Here is a 15,747-nt window from a genome sequence, read left to right on the forward strand (position 1 = left end):
CTTCAGCCCAGTGAATTAGGTGGATTTCCCATTTCTGGACAACTTTCAAAAGTAGCACCAGGCAGCAAGAAAAATCAATCGGTACCGTTGTAATGCAATCCAGGAAACATTGCAACAGTGATAGAAAAGTCAGCTTGGTTTACCTTTCATTTAAAGAAACTGTCATTTAAACACTAATGGGTCTATTCACGAAGCTGCCGAAGGATCAAGCCGTAGCTTTGGCCGATCCTTCGGCTAGCTTCGGCCCCAGGACCCCTTCGGTTCACTATAGCCGAGTTCTGCTCGGTACCTCTGAGGGACCGAGCAGAACAGCCGAGCCTATTCACTCACTGCTGTTCGGCATCTATAAGAATAGGCCGAACAGCAGTGAGTAGCCTGCCGGAGGTTTGGCTCAGCCGATCCAGATGTTGGATCAGCTGAGTCAAACTCCTTCTGCACTTCGGGTCAGCCAAACATGCTGAGCATGTTCGGCCGACCCGAAGCCATGCGAAGCAAGCTGATGTACGGCTGATTTCAGCCGATATACGGCTGAAATCAGCTGTACAAGCCTGAAGTGAATAGCCGAACAGTGTTTGGCTCACTTCACTTGGGGTCGGTTGTTCACTCAGCTGCCCTCGGCAGCTTAGTGAATAGACCGGTAAATAAAAAGCTGATGTAATTTACAAGCTGGTACCTACAGCAGCTTTCAGTACCTCCAGCTTTTCCTAAATGTCAGGCACAGCTCTGACACCTCCGGGTAGTGTCAGAGCTTGCCCATCCCAAACCCCACATTCCTACTAAGATAGGCAACCTCACTGGTCAATAGAAACACACACAGTATACTGGGAATATTTGGCATGGGACATAAACACAACTATTAGCCCTTTCATGTTAGGGACCTCTGGGCTAAAGAAAGTGTAACATGAAAAATGATTATGGTGCTACATTGATTGGTGGGAATAGTGAAACGTGTATTCTTAAAGGACATTGTTAGGCCCACAAAGGAAGCTTATGTTGGAAGGGTGGCTACTTTTGTTCCACATAGTCCCTGTATATGTATATGAGTCAGTGCCCCAAACTCACTCCTGTGATGAATTACAATCTCAATACACATTAGTAAACTAAACTCGAGATTGTAGTCCATCACGGGAGTGGTGGCTTCTTGCAACACACGCAGACCATGGGGAACAAAAGTAGCCACCCTTCAGAAGGAAGGACAGTGTCAGCATGAGAGATGATCTGAGGATCTACAGCTGAGTGATACACAAATATGATACATTTTTGTTAATAGTTAAGGTACTTGAATTCATTTTTAAGATTTAACTCCTGAGTTTAGTGTCACTTTAACATATCTCCATGGCATTGGCCCAAGGATTATATACCCTAGCCCAGTTATCCTCTAAATGTGCAAGAGGCAGCAAAGGATAGGCAATTTTCGGAATTCCTGAAGCTTTGCTTATCAGTGAAGCATGCCTACAAGCTACATACACTTTTTTTTGGTGGAACTGCAGCCTCTTCGGTTTTTTAACTCTCCCACTCATGTTTCAGTGGGAGTGGGTTAGGGTGCAGTTAGTTCATAGCAACATAGTTCTAGAATCAGATGTGCATTTAAGAGGCTCAGATTCACTGTCACCTAGCAGGGCAGCTCACTGCACAGAATGGATGCCATGATAACAATTTAACTGATTTTTTAGGTATACGGTGTCCTCTTGGCCAGTTTAAATTTGTTTCTAACAGGTATACCTTTAACGTACTAATTGTAATAAGTCATGTCAAAGATTTTACTAAATTCAGAGCCCTGAATTGCTCTTGTGGCTGTAACCCAACCTGCAGGCCTGAAGTTTTGAACAAGCCCCATTGTTTTGAAATAAGTGTGTATTGCCACCAGGGCTGGAGTTTTGCATAGCCTACATAGGGCATGGCTCAGGGTAACAAGACTGCCATTGACAATCACTCACACATCATGTTGCTGGCTGTCAGTACCACATTCTCATGTATACAATAAAGCATTTCCAGACTAATGCCCTGCATTTGAGTGCCATCTATCACTCACTATTGTTCTTCTGCACTGTGTAGACATATTTGTTGGTGCATTTGTGTACGATGTAGTTGAAATGTACACACTCTAGATCTATACACTGCCAAACTACTAGCAGAGTAGAGTAAGATTGTCCTAATCTTCTTGTTGTCAGTGCCGGGTATACTGACAAAAGTGGAGAAAAGGTCTCTTTCAGTCTCTCCGATTCCAGCTCTAGCCAGCCTTGTGTGTCTATGGCATCTGATTTTATTATTGTTTTAATAAAGCTAGTCAGATGACTGGGCAGGAGGGAGATAGAAAGACAGCTGGCCTAAAGGGGGCCGGAAGTGTATATATCCAGCTCTGATTGATAGCAGGTGCAACAGCCGACTTACCAGCCACATTCACAATGAAGTAGGCCTACTCAAAGAGACTGCCAGCAGTGTTCTTGTTTAGACAACGAACAGAGAGTCAGATGTGTACGGAGATATATCACTTCCGGGATCAGAGCTTTTCAATAAACATCTTCCATTCTGATAAAATCAGCATTAGGAGATTGGTTTTTATTTAGACAATTTAAAACATAGCAAAGATAAAATTGTAAATATTTACTGCTTGTTGGAGATGTTATATACAGAGACCGTATCACCAAGAACCTACATTTTAGATCGTCACCAGACAATTTCATTGCGGACATCAATGCCAAAAACTGATTGGTTTGCAGTCACCAGCTCTTTACAAGATTGCATTTCTAGGTCTATTGAATCAATTTAGGAAAACCGAGCAAAACAATTAGTTGGTCAGAGAAACCAATCCAATTGAATTTTTAATTTCCCAATTTCAAACAGAAAATCTGATTGTATGTAGAACCAATCCCCTATGTTTCTTTGTTTCTTTTTTGGAGCTGGTTTTAAATTAATGAATCATACCATGTCATGTTTATTACATAAACAAAGTTGCAATTTAAGTCTATTCTTTTTTTTCTGCACCTCAGCAACCAAACCCGAAGGCAACTGGATACTGGTAATCTGGTGATTTTTAGAGCAGTTCATAAGTACATGGGCTATTTTCAATTCTTGTGAGCTGCTTATTATTAATTATATCTGCTTTATTTAACCCCTTATAACCATTGAAGCCTAGATGTCCGGACCAAATTTAGCAGTCTCCGTGTGCATTAGTTCACTTAAAGCTGAGCTTCAACCTCTTATCCTTCACAACCAAGGTGCCATCTTAGTCTCTATTTAGATTGCAGTTGCAATAACAGTATACAGAAGGGTGAGGGATTTGATATAACGTCATAAAGTATCACTGTGCATGCAAGTGTGAGATAAGATGACATCTACAAGGTATTTTGGAAATAAACACAAGCCACCTTTCGCTGTTGAAAATAACATTTTTGTTTCCGTAACCATCCAGGAGAGGCTTAGCCGCAGCGTAGCATGAAAAGGAAACAGTCGTTAAATGGCATATTGTTCTGAAACAGCATTTTCCCATTTCACAGTCTGGTAAACTCACCCCATGTAACGGGTAGGAGATCCAGCCCAGCTCCCCCTGAATTGCTTTCGAATCCAGCAGATTAACTACAAAAGAAGAGGGAAAGATATAAATAAATAAACAGAATGGAATGAGATATCTGTCTGTGTCCAGTTAACCTACAAAAGACATGTTTATTTGTCGTCCCGCAAAGGGTTCCATTTTTTCAGGTGGTCTCGTGGACCAGGAAGAAACAGACAAGTGACATAGCCAGACTCATAGACATTGAAACAACAGTACTGCAAAGGGCCCATATGTTTTAAAAACAAACACATCAGTGTGTTCCAGGGAGGAATCCTACTCTAAATTATTAACAGATAAGAAGGGTGAAGTTATTAATTGGATAAGCGGAGCGTTCTTTTGCCAAGCACACCTTGTACCCTCAACTAGGGGTCTGAAAACACATTGCGATGCCTCATTCCTTCTTTGACCTGAAATGTTCTTCACCAAGGAGGCTCTGATCGCTCTGCCCAGCAAAATAATGCAAATAATTATACTATGAAAAGGCCGAAGGACCTATGACATTTGTCTTGGTATCTGTACAATTTAGGGATGGACACAAGATGTTTAATATTTTAAGGGTTCTGGCTTTCCAGGGCTTCAGCACAGAACATAATGTTGCCAACATAGTTTATTTATCATCATGTGTTTTCACTGATACTGAATATATAAACAACCTCAATACAAATTATCTTATTGCTTTTAATATTGCTCACTTCTGAAAATATTTATAGGCACTTCCTGTTATAGGGTGACAACACTCTTCCTGTCCCCTAAATGTACTACCGCATTGTCACCATGTCTACTGGGATTCCGATGAAGACTACAAATATCAATATCCGCACACAGTATGCAGTTATGGCCCACTGTTTTCACCATCAGGAAACCCGTCATAATGGTTGCAATGGAATATTGCATATATATTCATATGATCTACTTTGTGAGTATTTTTAATCCTCTTAAAATATTTAATACATTTAATAAATAATACTTTGTGTTTGCTTTGCCTGTTTTCAAAGATTCCCCTATCAGATGTGGTTGGTTGCCTTCCCCATATGAAGAAATTGAGTTGGAAGAAAGAGTTAATTCACCACTAGCACTGGCTTGCTTTTTGCCATCAGGAAATCCACCCTAAGAAATGCTGGCAGCCATTGCTGCAGTACATATAGCCAGGAAGTGGCTGCAAAGAGGTTGCAGGAGATCGACACCACTGAGAAGCATGAAAAAAGGTGAAAATAAGTATAGTATTAGAACAAATGATGATTGTTTATGACACACAGTGCTTTAGCAAATTGAATATCATTCAGCCAGCATTCATAATAGTGCAGCACCAGAATGCGAACACACATGTGATGGATGCAATGCCACTCATTGGTAATGGCAGCCTACGTGCGCCAAGCAAGAAACAGAGTGTGCAGTTAAAAAAATGCACAGAACTTGAGGCTCAAAAGGTGCATGGGTTTCTCTGCTGTATTTGTCACACGTAGGGCAGCCCATTGCAATGTGTTGTGTGATGTAATGTTTTGCAAGTGTGGATAGGGCCTCATTTTGAGTTTATGCCTACTTTAATCAAATTGTGTGAAGTTGTAATAAAGTCAATAGGTTTTTAAGGATGCTAAAAGGATACTTTTACAGGATGCTGCTTCTTGATGTTTAAAAGTTTTAGCTTCCTGCAGAATCAGCTTGTCTCCTGAGCACTGGTCCTGATATCCTGTTTTAGGGTGGCTCCTTTCCTTTGCAGGGTCCTATGGAGCCACCCTTGTGTGTGCTGGTAAACTGTGCGTGTCTCCACAAACCCACACACACAGCAAGGCAAGGCAATCTTTGCTACCTTCTCCCCCCCTTCCCTAAGCTAGTAGCTAGACAACTGCTTGAGCCTGCTCTGTCCCTTGTGATCTTGTACTAGACAGGAAGTTCAGGAAAGTAGAACTGAAAATTTTGAAGCCAGATTTTGGAAACATGATGACTATATTTGTTTGATCTGGATTCATTCTTAAAAAAAAAAAAAAGATTTGAGAGTGCAATACTACTTTTTTTTTACCTAAGTCCTTAGGTAAATAGTACAAAGAACAATGCTGTGCAATAATTGGCAACCAATCAGAATTCATCTTTCAGCATCTTACTATTGTGCAGAAAGCTCATTTTGGTATTGGTTGCAATGGAGTACTGAGCACCGCTGCTTTTTGTGCACTAATTAAATAACCACTTACAGGGCTATTCACAAAAGGGTGAAGAGTTTGGAGAAGGCAAGGGAACAATCTAGGCAGGGCCAGCGCTACCACATAGGCAACACAAGCAGCTGCTTGAGAGCGCTGGTGGGGGAGGGCGGAAAAACAGCTCCTCCCTCCCATACACAGGAGCAGCACAATCGATGGGGCTCTGATCTTCAGTTTCCTATAGTCAGAGCCCTGCCCACAGCTCCCCCTGCTCTCTCCCTCTCTCCGAAGCTGGCTGTTCCTGCACCGCCCCGGCCGAGACATATGAATGGGCTGTGGTAATTTGCATATCAATAAGCATTCATATGTAAATATCGAGGTTAATTGATATGCAAATCCCCCCCCATACTTTTTAATCACCTTTTTATTTTTTTATTTAATTATTATTTATTACTTATTTATTTAATTATTTTTTAATCAAATTTTTTTTCCACTTAACGTTATTGCTATCACACAGGAGCTAACAAGCCCCTGTGTGATAGCATTTGGAGGTGACAGGTTCTCTTTATTGACCCTGTCACCTCCAGGACAGGAGCTCTAGCAGAGCACTGTGCTGGAACTCCTGTGAGAGCAGAGAGGGGTGGACTGCTCTCCTCTGTCGGGGGGGCGGGAGAGGAGGCAAAAATCCTTGCAACGGCCCTGAATCTAGGACAAAATAGCTGATTAGAAAAAATCTTCCAATTCAGTTCCCTTTCCAGTTCAGCTATGTTGTCCTAGATTGTTCACTTCTCCTGCCTGCTCCAAACTCTTCACCCTTTTGTGAATAATCCTGTTAATGTTTATTTAAAATATAAAAAAACATCACATACTCAAGAGGTACAGCGAGTGTTTATCAATAAAAAATTATAAATCAGATCAATCAAAGTTCAGCAATAAATAATATTCCAGGGATGAATCACAATAGATGATGATATTGACAGTAACAATTCTTATGATACAGCTAGATGTTTAGAACGTTCTCTGGCAGAACTTGTCAAGGTGTTTTGGAATGAGAAACTTTTCAAAACTTAAACACTCTCTGTTATAATAAATTTCCTCTTTGAGTCAAAAAAAGGGGTTAAATTGTTGTCCTTGAAATCTAGAACTAATATCCTCTACCTGCTGATATCAGCCTGGATTACAAGTGCATTTTTCATCTTTTTTCAAATTTAATATCCTGAATATACCAACAAACCTCTAGAGCTTTTTACAGAAACAACCCATAAAAATAATAATATTGCTTATGGAAGTATTTTACCTCTAACATAACCACTAACAGCCCATATCTGAAACAAACGGAGAAATCGATAATGTTCTAGTATCAGTAACAGTATGCAGTCAGGATACAACACTGCAATCAAATGGAGGGAATACACCCTGTGCTTCCTAGTAGAAAATCAATGGCTCTGTTCTTTTTCATTAGTGGGACATGCAGACATTGTATACAATCAATAGATATCATGAGACGAAATGACAAGGCGGAAGGATGACTTTACTACTTATCACTGTGCTGACATGTCGTAGCCAATCACACTGAGTTTACTATATGTTATTTATATTCTCTTTTTTCACTCACAACATTTGTTCATTAATCTACTTATCCTGTGAAGGATTAATTTGGCTTACTTCTTTAAGGCAAAATAAATATTTCTAGGTACAATAGAATTAGATACCTATGGAGCTGACGTATGTCCATGTAGGTAATCGATGCAAACTTTTATGGTATTTGAAATGGATTTTCTGGAACTGTTCCACTTAAAATGCTGAGTATTAAATTCTATTCACCATATATGAAGGTGTTTTTAAAGGGTACGTTCTCCCTTTCATAAAGAATGAAAAGGTAAACCAACTCAGAACACCCTCCATACTCCTCCGTTCCTCGTTGCACCTAGCTGCTACCATCTCCCACTGCCAATGACAAGTAGTGTAACAGTCAGGAAACCTGGGAAACATGTGTGGATACTTAAAAACTTCACAACACAGCCAGATTTTTAGCATCTTAATGCTTGCATCAGTTAGCAGATATTGCTCAACATGGCCACATGACCTCGCTGACCAATCTTATGTCTTCTAAGCCATCTCTCTGCAGTGACTGACTAAACCCCAAAAGGGAAGCAACGTGTCCAGGCCATCCTTATAATGAGGCAGGCCTGAGGTGGTTGCCTCAGATGGCATTTGATTGGGTCACTGTGGAATGGGGGACGTGTGTTCTTAGTGTGCTCATAGCAACCTGTTATGCTCTGGCTGGTGCCCTGCCAAGCTCCCTGGCAACCAGTGATGTCAGTGAGCTGGGCTCAACACCGGACAGGGCCATAGTCAGAAGTACCATGCACCACATGCAAATACCCATAAGGTAACATGCACCACCAGACCCCCCCCCCCTCGGTAAAGTGCACTCCCCACCAGCCTCAGGTGGTATAAAGTATAGGGACACTCCTGAATTTGTCTGAAGAGTAGGAGAGGGAAAGGAATAACTTTCACAAGGAATGACTTTAATGTGTTCAGGCATCTCACCTTGATGACTAAGCCCCTTTTGAAATAAGATGCATTGAACAGGTAGGATAGGTTTTGGTGGTGAGCGGTGTGTCATAGTCCAGCTTTGTGTTTGTTTGTATTTAGAGGCAAACCCATGGATGTTTTACCCAGCAAGTAGGGACCTGCTATGTACCTCAATCCCAACATCAACAATGGTGAACAGTCATTGCTTGACCTACAACATTTAACTTGCCAATTTGTACCCTTTATGCTTGAGTTTTAAGGTTTAAAGTGATGTGCCTTGCTCATGTTAAATCATCCCTTACGGCCACTGCAAATAAGGCATGATGCATGGCCATGAAAACTGGGGAAAAAAACATTTGTATAATCTCAATGTTTCTGGAGAATCCATGAAGACAGTGGTCAGCTGTGAGTTTGGAGGTAAGATGAAAACCCTTTGGTGCAGCTTTTAGTTAAGGCCATCTATATTGGTCATTCCTATCCAGTATACAACTTCCCTTTTGTACAAGTAATTTAAATGGTATATTTAAGACAAGTATGGAATACATACATTACCATGCAAGCTAGTGTTATTATAACAGTTGATTGCCTTATCTTTTGCCCAAGCAAACGTATAAGAAAAAAGATGACATACAGAAATACAACAGTAAAGACTTGTAAAGCTATTCATTTCAGAGATCTACTGCACACAGTGTAACCATTGTCTGCAAAGTGTATCTTGTAAAGCAAAATATGATTTCTATATAAATGTAAATGGTTTGTACTTGGCAGCTTTACACAGAGACCTGTGCCAAAACTAAGCGTTGTTTGGTACATAAAATGTGGAGAGTAATATTAATGCAAGAAAAATAAAACCTAACAAAACATTATTTTGGCAACTTAATCTCTATGTCATTGATTTGAATTCTGCATGCACATTATAGTCATTCCCTGTGAAAGTGATTCCTATCCTGTCATACGTTGGACTGGAACGTTGTGCTTCTATAACATTTCTGGCTATCGTGACTTTACCTGGTTTAGCCAAGTGCAACTTATAAAAGAAAAGAGGCAAAGCCAAGAATAAATAAAGAGCTGTGCCTCTACTGTTTACAGAATGGAAAAGATAATGGGGAGATTTATCAAAAATGGAGCAGACAAAATCTGGAGCAGCTGTGCTTGGCAACCAATCAGCTGCTCCAGATTTTGTCTGCTCCAGTTTTGATACATTCCCTTCAATGTGTATTGGTTATGAGCTACAACTATTAAGCTGATTACAAATATTTTTCTTTTAACTAATCCTTTCCCCCCACCCAAGCTATTTGCCTCTGTATCACAGCCTGTCCCACAAAATGTTCTTTAGCACAGAGTCCAAGTTTACTTGAATGGGGCAGTACTTTAAGACTGGAGAGCCTTAGTTCACAGCTCCCATTCAAAAGAATTTAGCTGGACAGATTTTAAACAATGGAGGATGTCACAGAAATTCTAAGAAGGTAAGAAAGCAGTGGGGATGGAGTAGAGGGAACTTAAAGTGACATTAAACCCTCAGATTTTTTAACATAAACCAATACTGTAATGTGTGCCTTACTGTACTCCATGGTTGTTTCCCTTCTCTTTGCTGCTCTTCCTTTTAAATCTGTATCTGTTCTCATGCTGGGCAGAACTTCTGTTTTGCAGCAGACTGCCTAGTCTCAGGAATGGATACACAGTGTCTGTGTATACGTTTGTATAGGCTTGAAACCTGAGCCAGCACTACAGGAAGAGGCCCTGAGCTGAAAAGGGAAGTTCTCCCCAAGCATGAGAAGACATGAGGATTTAATAGGAAGAGCAGCAAAGAGAAGGGAAACTACCATGGATTACAGTAAGGCACACATTACAGTATTGGTTTATGTTAAAAATCTGAGGGTTTAATGTCACTTTAAGTAGGGTATACACAGAACAAGTTCATCAGGAGCCGGACGAAATTCACACAGTGGGTGCTGCTGTCGGTACCCTTCCATCTGGTATCTTTTGATCAACTGTTTGAAGGAACCAGTTTTAAAATTCTTGGTCAAACAGAGCTAGCAGCCAAGCCGAGACCTCTGTCCGAATACAATGCAAACAGTGGGGGATTCTTCCATCAATGTTTACGCACCTGATCTATTTTTTTCTTTTTATTTAGCTTGTGGGTTGAACAAAAAAATAGAAACATATATGCCCGGCTTTAGTTAGGTTTAGGTTGGGGAGAAGAGTTAATGAAAAAAATTCTTGTACATTAAGTGACCGTCTACACCTGCCCTTAGGGGTGTCATGGGGTTGATTTACTGAAAGCAATTAGGTTGTTTGCTTTGCAAGGGAATTTTCCCTATAGCTTAGTGAATGAGGTGAAGCTCTGCTGACTTCCATCTTTCAATCATGTGCAAGCTAAAATATTGTTTTGTTTTAAGTTTTCCCTACACGTGATTGGGTATTCTTTGCAAAGTCCATTTTCACCACATTCACTAAGCTCAGGGAAAATTCACTTGTGAAGTCAAACGGCCTATTTGCCTTTAGTTAATCAACGAATTGTAGTCAAACAATTTGTCTACATTGTTCTGTAATATTCCTTCTCTCTGAAGGAAGCTATAGTTATTCATGATAAGAAAACTGTATACTATCTTTATAGTGATAGCCTCTATCTGTCTCTAAGCATGTTTATATACTGAGTAACTAGAGACACAAATATACAACTCAACCTTGTGATAATCTGCAATATAATGGGAACTAGACTGGTGCTCTGGTGATGTTACCAAGCCAGGTTGAGCAATGATTTATGTAGGGCTTTAGACTGGTGGTGAGGCCTGATATCCTCAAAGTTTCATTTTTAGTAATCAGGATGTAAAGATAGAAACTAGTCCAAGGTATGTATGCCCTGCAGTCAGTCTAAAATGAAAAATCTCTCTTTATTGGAATGGATCACAGAAAATGTTATCGATATGCCAGATCTCAGAAAATATTTTTTTTAAAGGACTGTAAGAAAAAAAAAAACAACCAGTGAAACTGTTAAAATTGGCCTTTCAGTGACTTTACAACCCTGCATTAAAAAAATTGCTGACGTGTTTCAATATACAGCACCAGTAACATTTTTTACAAAAGATTAACCTATGATTATTTAAGAGCTCTAGTGCAGTGACTTTGCCTAGTCTTTCCTCAGTCTCCTCTCCCTCCAGTGATCAATCTACAACATGGTATCAATGTGAGAGGCTTCAGAAGGGGCTGATCTGTGTCAGATATTCGTGAACGCAACCAAGAACTACATCCCAGATAGCAAGGATAACTTGCCACAAACTTGTGGCAGGGTTAAATTGTAATTCTTGTTAACTTGCCGCACACATTCCTGGCAAGTTGTAGACTTGCAGGACACTTGCAGCACAAGTTCTAGTTGACACTTTTTGAATTTGTAGCAAATTTGCTTGGCAAGTCTACAGCAAGAGTCCTGCAGGTCTTAGCAAGAGCTCTGCAAGCTCGCTGGTCTGGAGACTTGCAATGCAGACTTGCTGTAATTGTGCAACAAAATTGTGAAGCTTGGCAAGTCTGCAATAGTTTAGCAAGTCATTTTCAAACTTGCAGCCTAATCGCTTGCTATCTGGGATCCGATCCAAGAACTACATGCTGAACCTAGAATATTCCTGAACAAACATGGTGCAGTCAAAGAAGACAATGGCATTGTCAAGGGCAATACTGTGATCAGTGTGAGAGGTGATAATTACCTGTAAGTGCTACACTTGCGCATTACTTAGCATGCAAGCACTTCAGAGGAAACTATTCTTGCAAAATTATACTTGCCTTCATAATCCTTTTGCAAGTTGAAATTCTACAGTCATTGTTATCTTTGCTTTATAATGCTGCCCTATTGATTCCAATTAGCAATTTCCCATCTTATTTCAGAAAAAAGATGCAATTGATGACAACATGGCATGGTGTTGCAATAGGGCTACAAAGCTAAATACCCTTTTATCTGAAAGAGTCCCGTGTCATTTTGTGCCCATGTTTTGACTGTAATTGTTCTTGTACTATATCAAACTATCTTACTTTATATCAGAATCTGTAGCAGTGTTGACAACTGAATATATAGATGCAAGTAGCATTGACTTACTACAGTTGTAGGAAAGTAAAACAAGTGGACTAATTATAACTTTCCCACATGGATTACAAGGCAGGACCTTGTTTTCAGATACCTTTTGGATGCCAAATGTGGTATGTTAATACAGCTAAAATGAGCAACAAGGGACCCAGTGACATAAAACATCAGCAAATTTCCCATGTTCTGTTGTGGTTTACAAAATGTTTATGGCTTTAGTAGCTAAACACTGTTCAAGCTTTGGGTTTCATAAAAGCAATGGCCCATGATTCCACTATCCAAATATAATTGAATGCAATAAAAAGGGTTATACGTAGAATAAAGTCTTGAAGTATACAATGCACTGTCCTTTGGGTGTCCTAAAAACATAACCAAAACTCAATACACTGTGCAAATATACTATATATTCAAAAGATAAATATCTTGGGAAGTGCTTAAGTTACCTATGCTTTTTAGATGTATCAAGTTCATATGCATGGACAGAGAAGGGGGCGATGTGTGTCCAACCCTGGCACTATACATTGTTTAGATTTTAGGCCCTCCTTAAATTTGCTGTAGTAGATTCAGAGCTACGTCTATCATACATAAAATTGATGTGTTTACTCATCTATGGGTCACCATACACGTTACAATCTGGCTGTACAATAACTGTAAAATCAAAAAATTATGAAGACTTAGCTGATGTATTCAACCAGTTTGTATCCAACTAGGCAGGCCCTTACACTACATAGCTGTTGGAATTAATAACACAACCTTGGCATACAAAGCACACCACTTTACATTAGTAGACTTGGAGAAGCTTTAATGATCATGTGACCTAACTGCCATTTCAGGGTCCCATTGTAGAAGTTGGACATTTTGGTGAAGCACATGGAGATCTTCTTCTCCCAGCACTTAAAGCTGTTTTCCCTTCCAGCCATTCTGCCTCAGTGCACCTACTATTAGATACAACTTTCATGAACGCACCCACAGCAATTATTGTAGTTCTGCTCCCTCCCATACCCAGGCCATCTTACTCTTTAACCCTTAAAGAGGCTCTGTCACAACAACAAAACAAAAGCTGCTGACAAGTATAAAGTGCAGTCACCTAGAGGGGCAGCACATTGTAATACCACTGATCTGTCTGAATGCCAAGCAGTTCTGATGGGAAAAATTTCCAACACTTATTGGTTGCTTTCCTGCATCCTTCAGACTCTCATACACTAGTTTGGGCTACCTGACTGTCTAATGGGAAAACTTGGGAGGCTGGAGTATCAAGGAAAACCGTGACACTACCAAGTAAAGCCAAAGCTCTGTGGAGGTACTTTACACCTATCAACAGCATTTGTTTTTCTGTTGTTGTAAAACTGATTTTGTGTTTTTCACTTAAAAATGTGAAAATGTCGATAAAATGGGGTGCAACTCGTTTAAAATAAAAGTTATTGACCCAAACACCCCTTGGATATAAAGACTTCAATACCTCTAATAAAAAAGCACAGCTCCAAATAAAATAGTTTTTACTGACTTATCGTAATGCAGTAAGCACGGCTTAGACCTTGTGGTAATAGCCAATAATAGCAACACATTTTTAAATCTTAAGTCGGTATTGTTAGTTCTGATCAAGAAGATATTTTTCCCATAAGGATATATTTAGCCAATGGCAAGCTGTCAACTGAGAAACACAAAGCCGTGTATTTTTGGCTGAGTGTCCTCTTATTTCTGAGTCTTTTACTTCTGAAATTACAATAATATAACATTTTATTACACGGTTTTTATTAGGTATCCCTTTCCTACTACACACTGCAAGCACAGCAATTAATAAAAACAGGAATATTATATTACATTATACTTATTTTCTACAGAAGGAAAAAAAATGATTAGCGTTCACCATTTCCAAGACATATAAATATATAAAATATTAACAATTAATAGATAGTTCATATTTGCACGCCTAAAATTGTATTTTTATTTAAATATTACATGTTTCTGTACATACCTAAAAATAATTCTATATAATTTTCAACAGCCATCTCAAAATTTATTATATGTCACATTAGATCGTTCTAATCACAAGGGTTAAAGAAGAGCTCCAAGGGAAAAAATATTGTTAACCTTTGCAGTGGGGCTAACCGATGTACTGCAAGAGTTAAGTGCTCATTTGTGTCTAGGGAGAAAAATTAAAAAATTATACTCACCCGATACTCTGAGCTGGCTTACTGTTAGACCGGTCCCTGGAACCTCTCTCCCCCTCCCCTGCAGTGGTCTAAGGTCCCTAAGTCATCACATTCTATACACTGTGTATAGGACATGAGGATGCCTAGAGATATACTATTGCTGCAGCGTAAGAGGAGGTAGGCTGGAGGGAGCGCAGCACGCCGGTTTGTATTACAATGGTCAGCTTTTATTCATTTATGTAAAACCTGTATCCCAAAAGGGAAAAAAAATAACTGTAACAGCTTTAGAGAGTTCGCTGGAGTTCATCTTTAATTTTTTAGTACAGTCCATCTAAATCTGTTAGATCATTTAATACTACCCTCCCTACAGAGTGCCAATGCTGCTGTCTAGAGGTGGCTCCATTACTCCTCCATATTGTGGAGCCACCTTTAGACAGGAAGTGTGTTGCTGGCTGGCAGAAATAAAGGATAAAACGCCTAAAAAAAGAAAACTAATGCAGATACCACATCTAAGGATCGGCAAGCTGCAACACATGGCATTTTTGTTTGTGGGTTTAGTTACACTTTAAAGCCAACCAATTGCTGTAAAATCTAAAGGAGGAAACAGCAGGAGGGTTTCTGAACCCTGGGTGCCCAGTATTAATATAAACTCTCTGCCACACCTCCCATGAAATGTGCACTTCTCTGTCACTCAGTAATGCACAGTGCAAGTGTGGCCTCTTACTTGCCAATAGATGTGTAATTATGTCTTGCCAGAATTGTGGGCCAAGACAGTGCCAAGCTAGGTCCTGGATCCCCACTGCAGACTAAAGAAGTCATCCTTGCAAATTGCCTCCCTCCTGTAAGCATGTTCACTGTGTTGGACTGATATGTGCTTCTCCTCCCTCTATCACTCTAAGTGCTCCTGTTCACATGCATATACTAGAGGCTGATATTAATTTAAAAAAATTACAGGATTGAGGATTTTTTTTATAATCTGGGGTGTAAGGGGCGTAGCTTTGTTCTTACTTTGAAGCTGCCATTGAATGATTTAATTCCTTGAGCTCGCTAAGCTCTCAGATAAATCATACCCAGACATCTCTATGTACCCTCCTTGCAAGGCAAAGCAAGAGGATTTCTTAAATGTAACCCCCCTTCCCTGTAGCACATATCTTTTAGATTTTAAGCCCTCACGGGCAGGGCCCTCCTTACCATCTTGTCTTGAATTGTATTGTGACTGTAATGTCTTCCTTATATTGTAAAGCACTGCGCAAACTATTGGTGCTATACAATCCTGTATAATAATAATATCATTCCTCC

General features: G+C 39.8%; 1 protein-coding gene across 1 annotated transcript in view; it reads right to left on the reverse strand.

The window, feature by feature from the left end:
* Window positions 1–15,747, reverse strand: part of LOC108792425 (ephrin type-A receptor 3-like) — a gene marked incomplete at its 3' end in the record, with an annotated part of 111,538 nt that overhangs the window by 60,233 nt on the left and 35,558 nt on the right. The window contains exon 2 of the mRNA XM_018563207.1: window positions 3,512–3,576. Coding sequence (XP_018418709.1) covers window positions 3,512–3,576 — 65 coding nt within the window. The remainder of the gene's footprint in view (window positions 1–3,511; window positions 3,577–15,747) is intronic.

This window comes from Nanorana parkeri, unplaced genomic scaffold (assembly GCF_000935625.1).
Source record: "Nanorana parkeri isolate BGI_ZX_2015 unplaced genomic scaffold, ASM93562v1 scaffold642, whole genome shotgun sequence".
NCBI lineage: Eukaryota > Metazoa > Chordata > Amphibia > Anura > Dicroglossidae > Nanorana > Nanorana parkeri.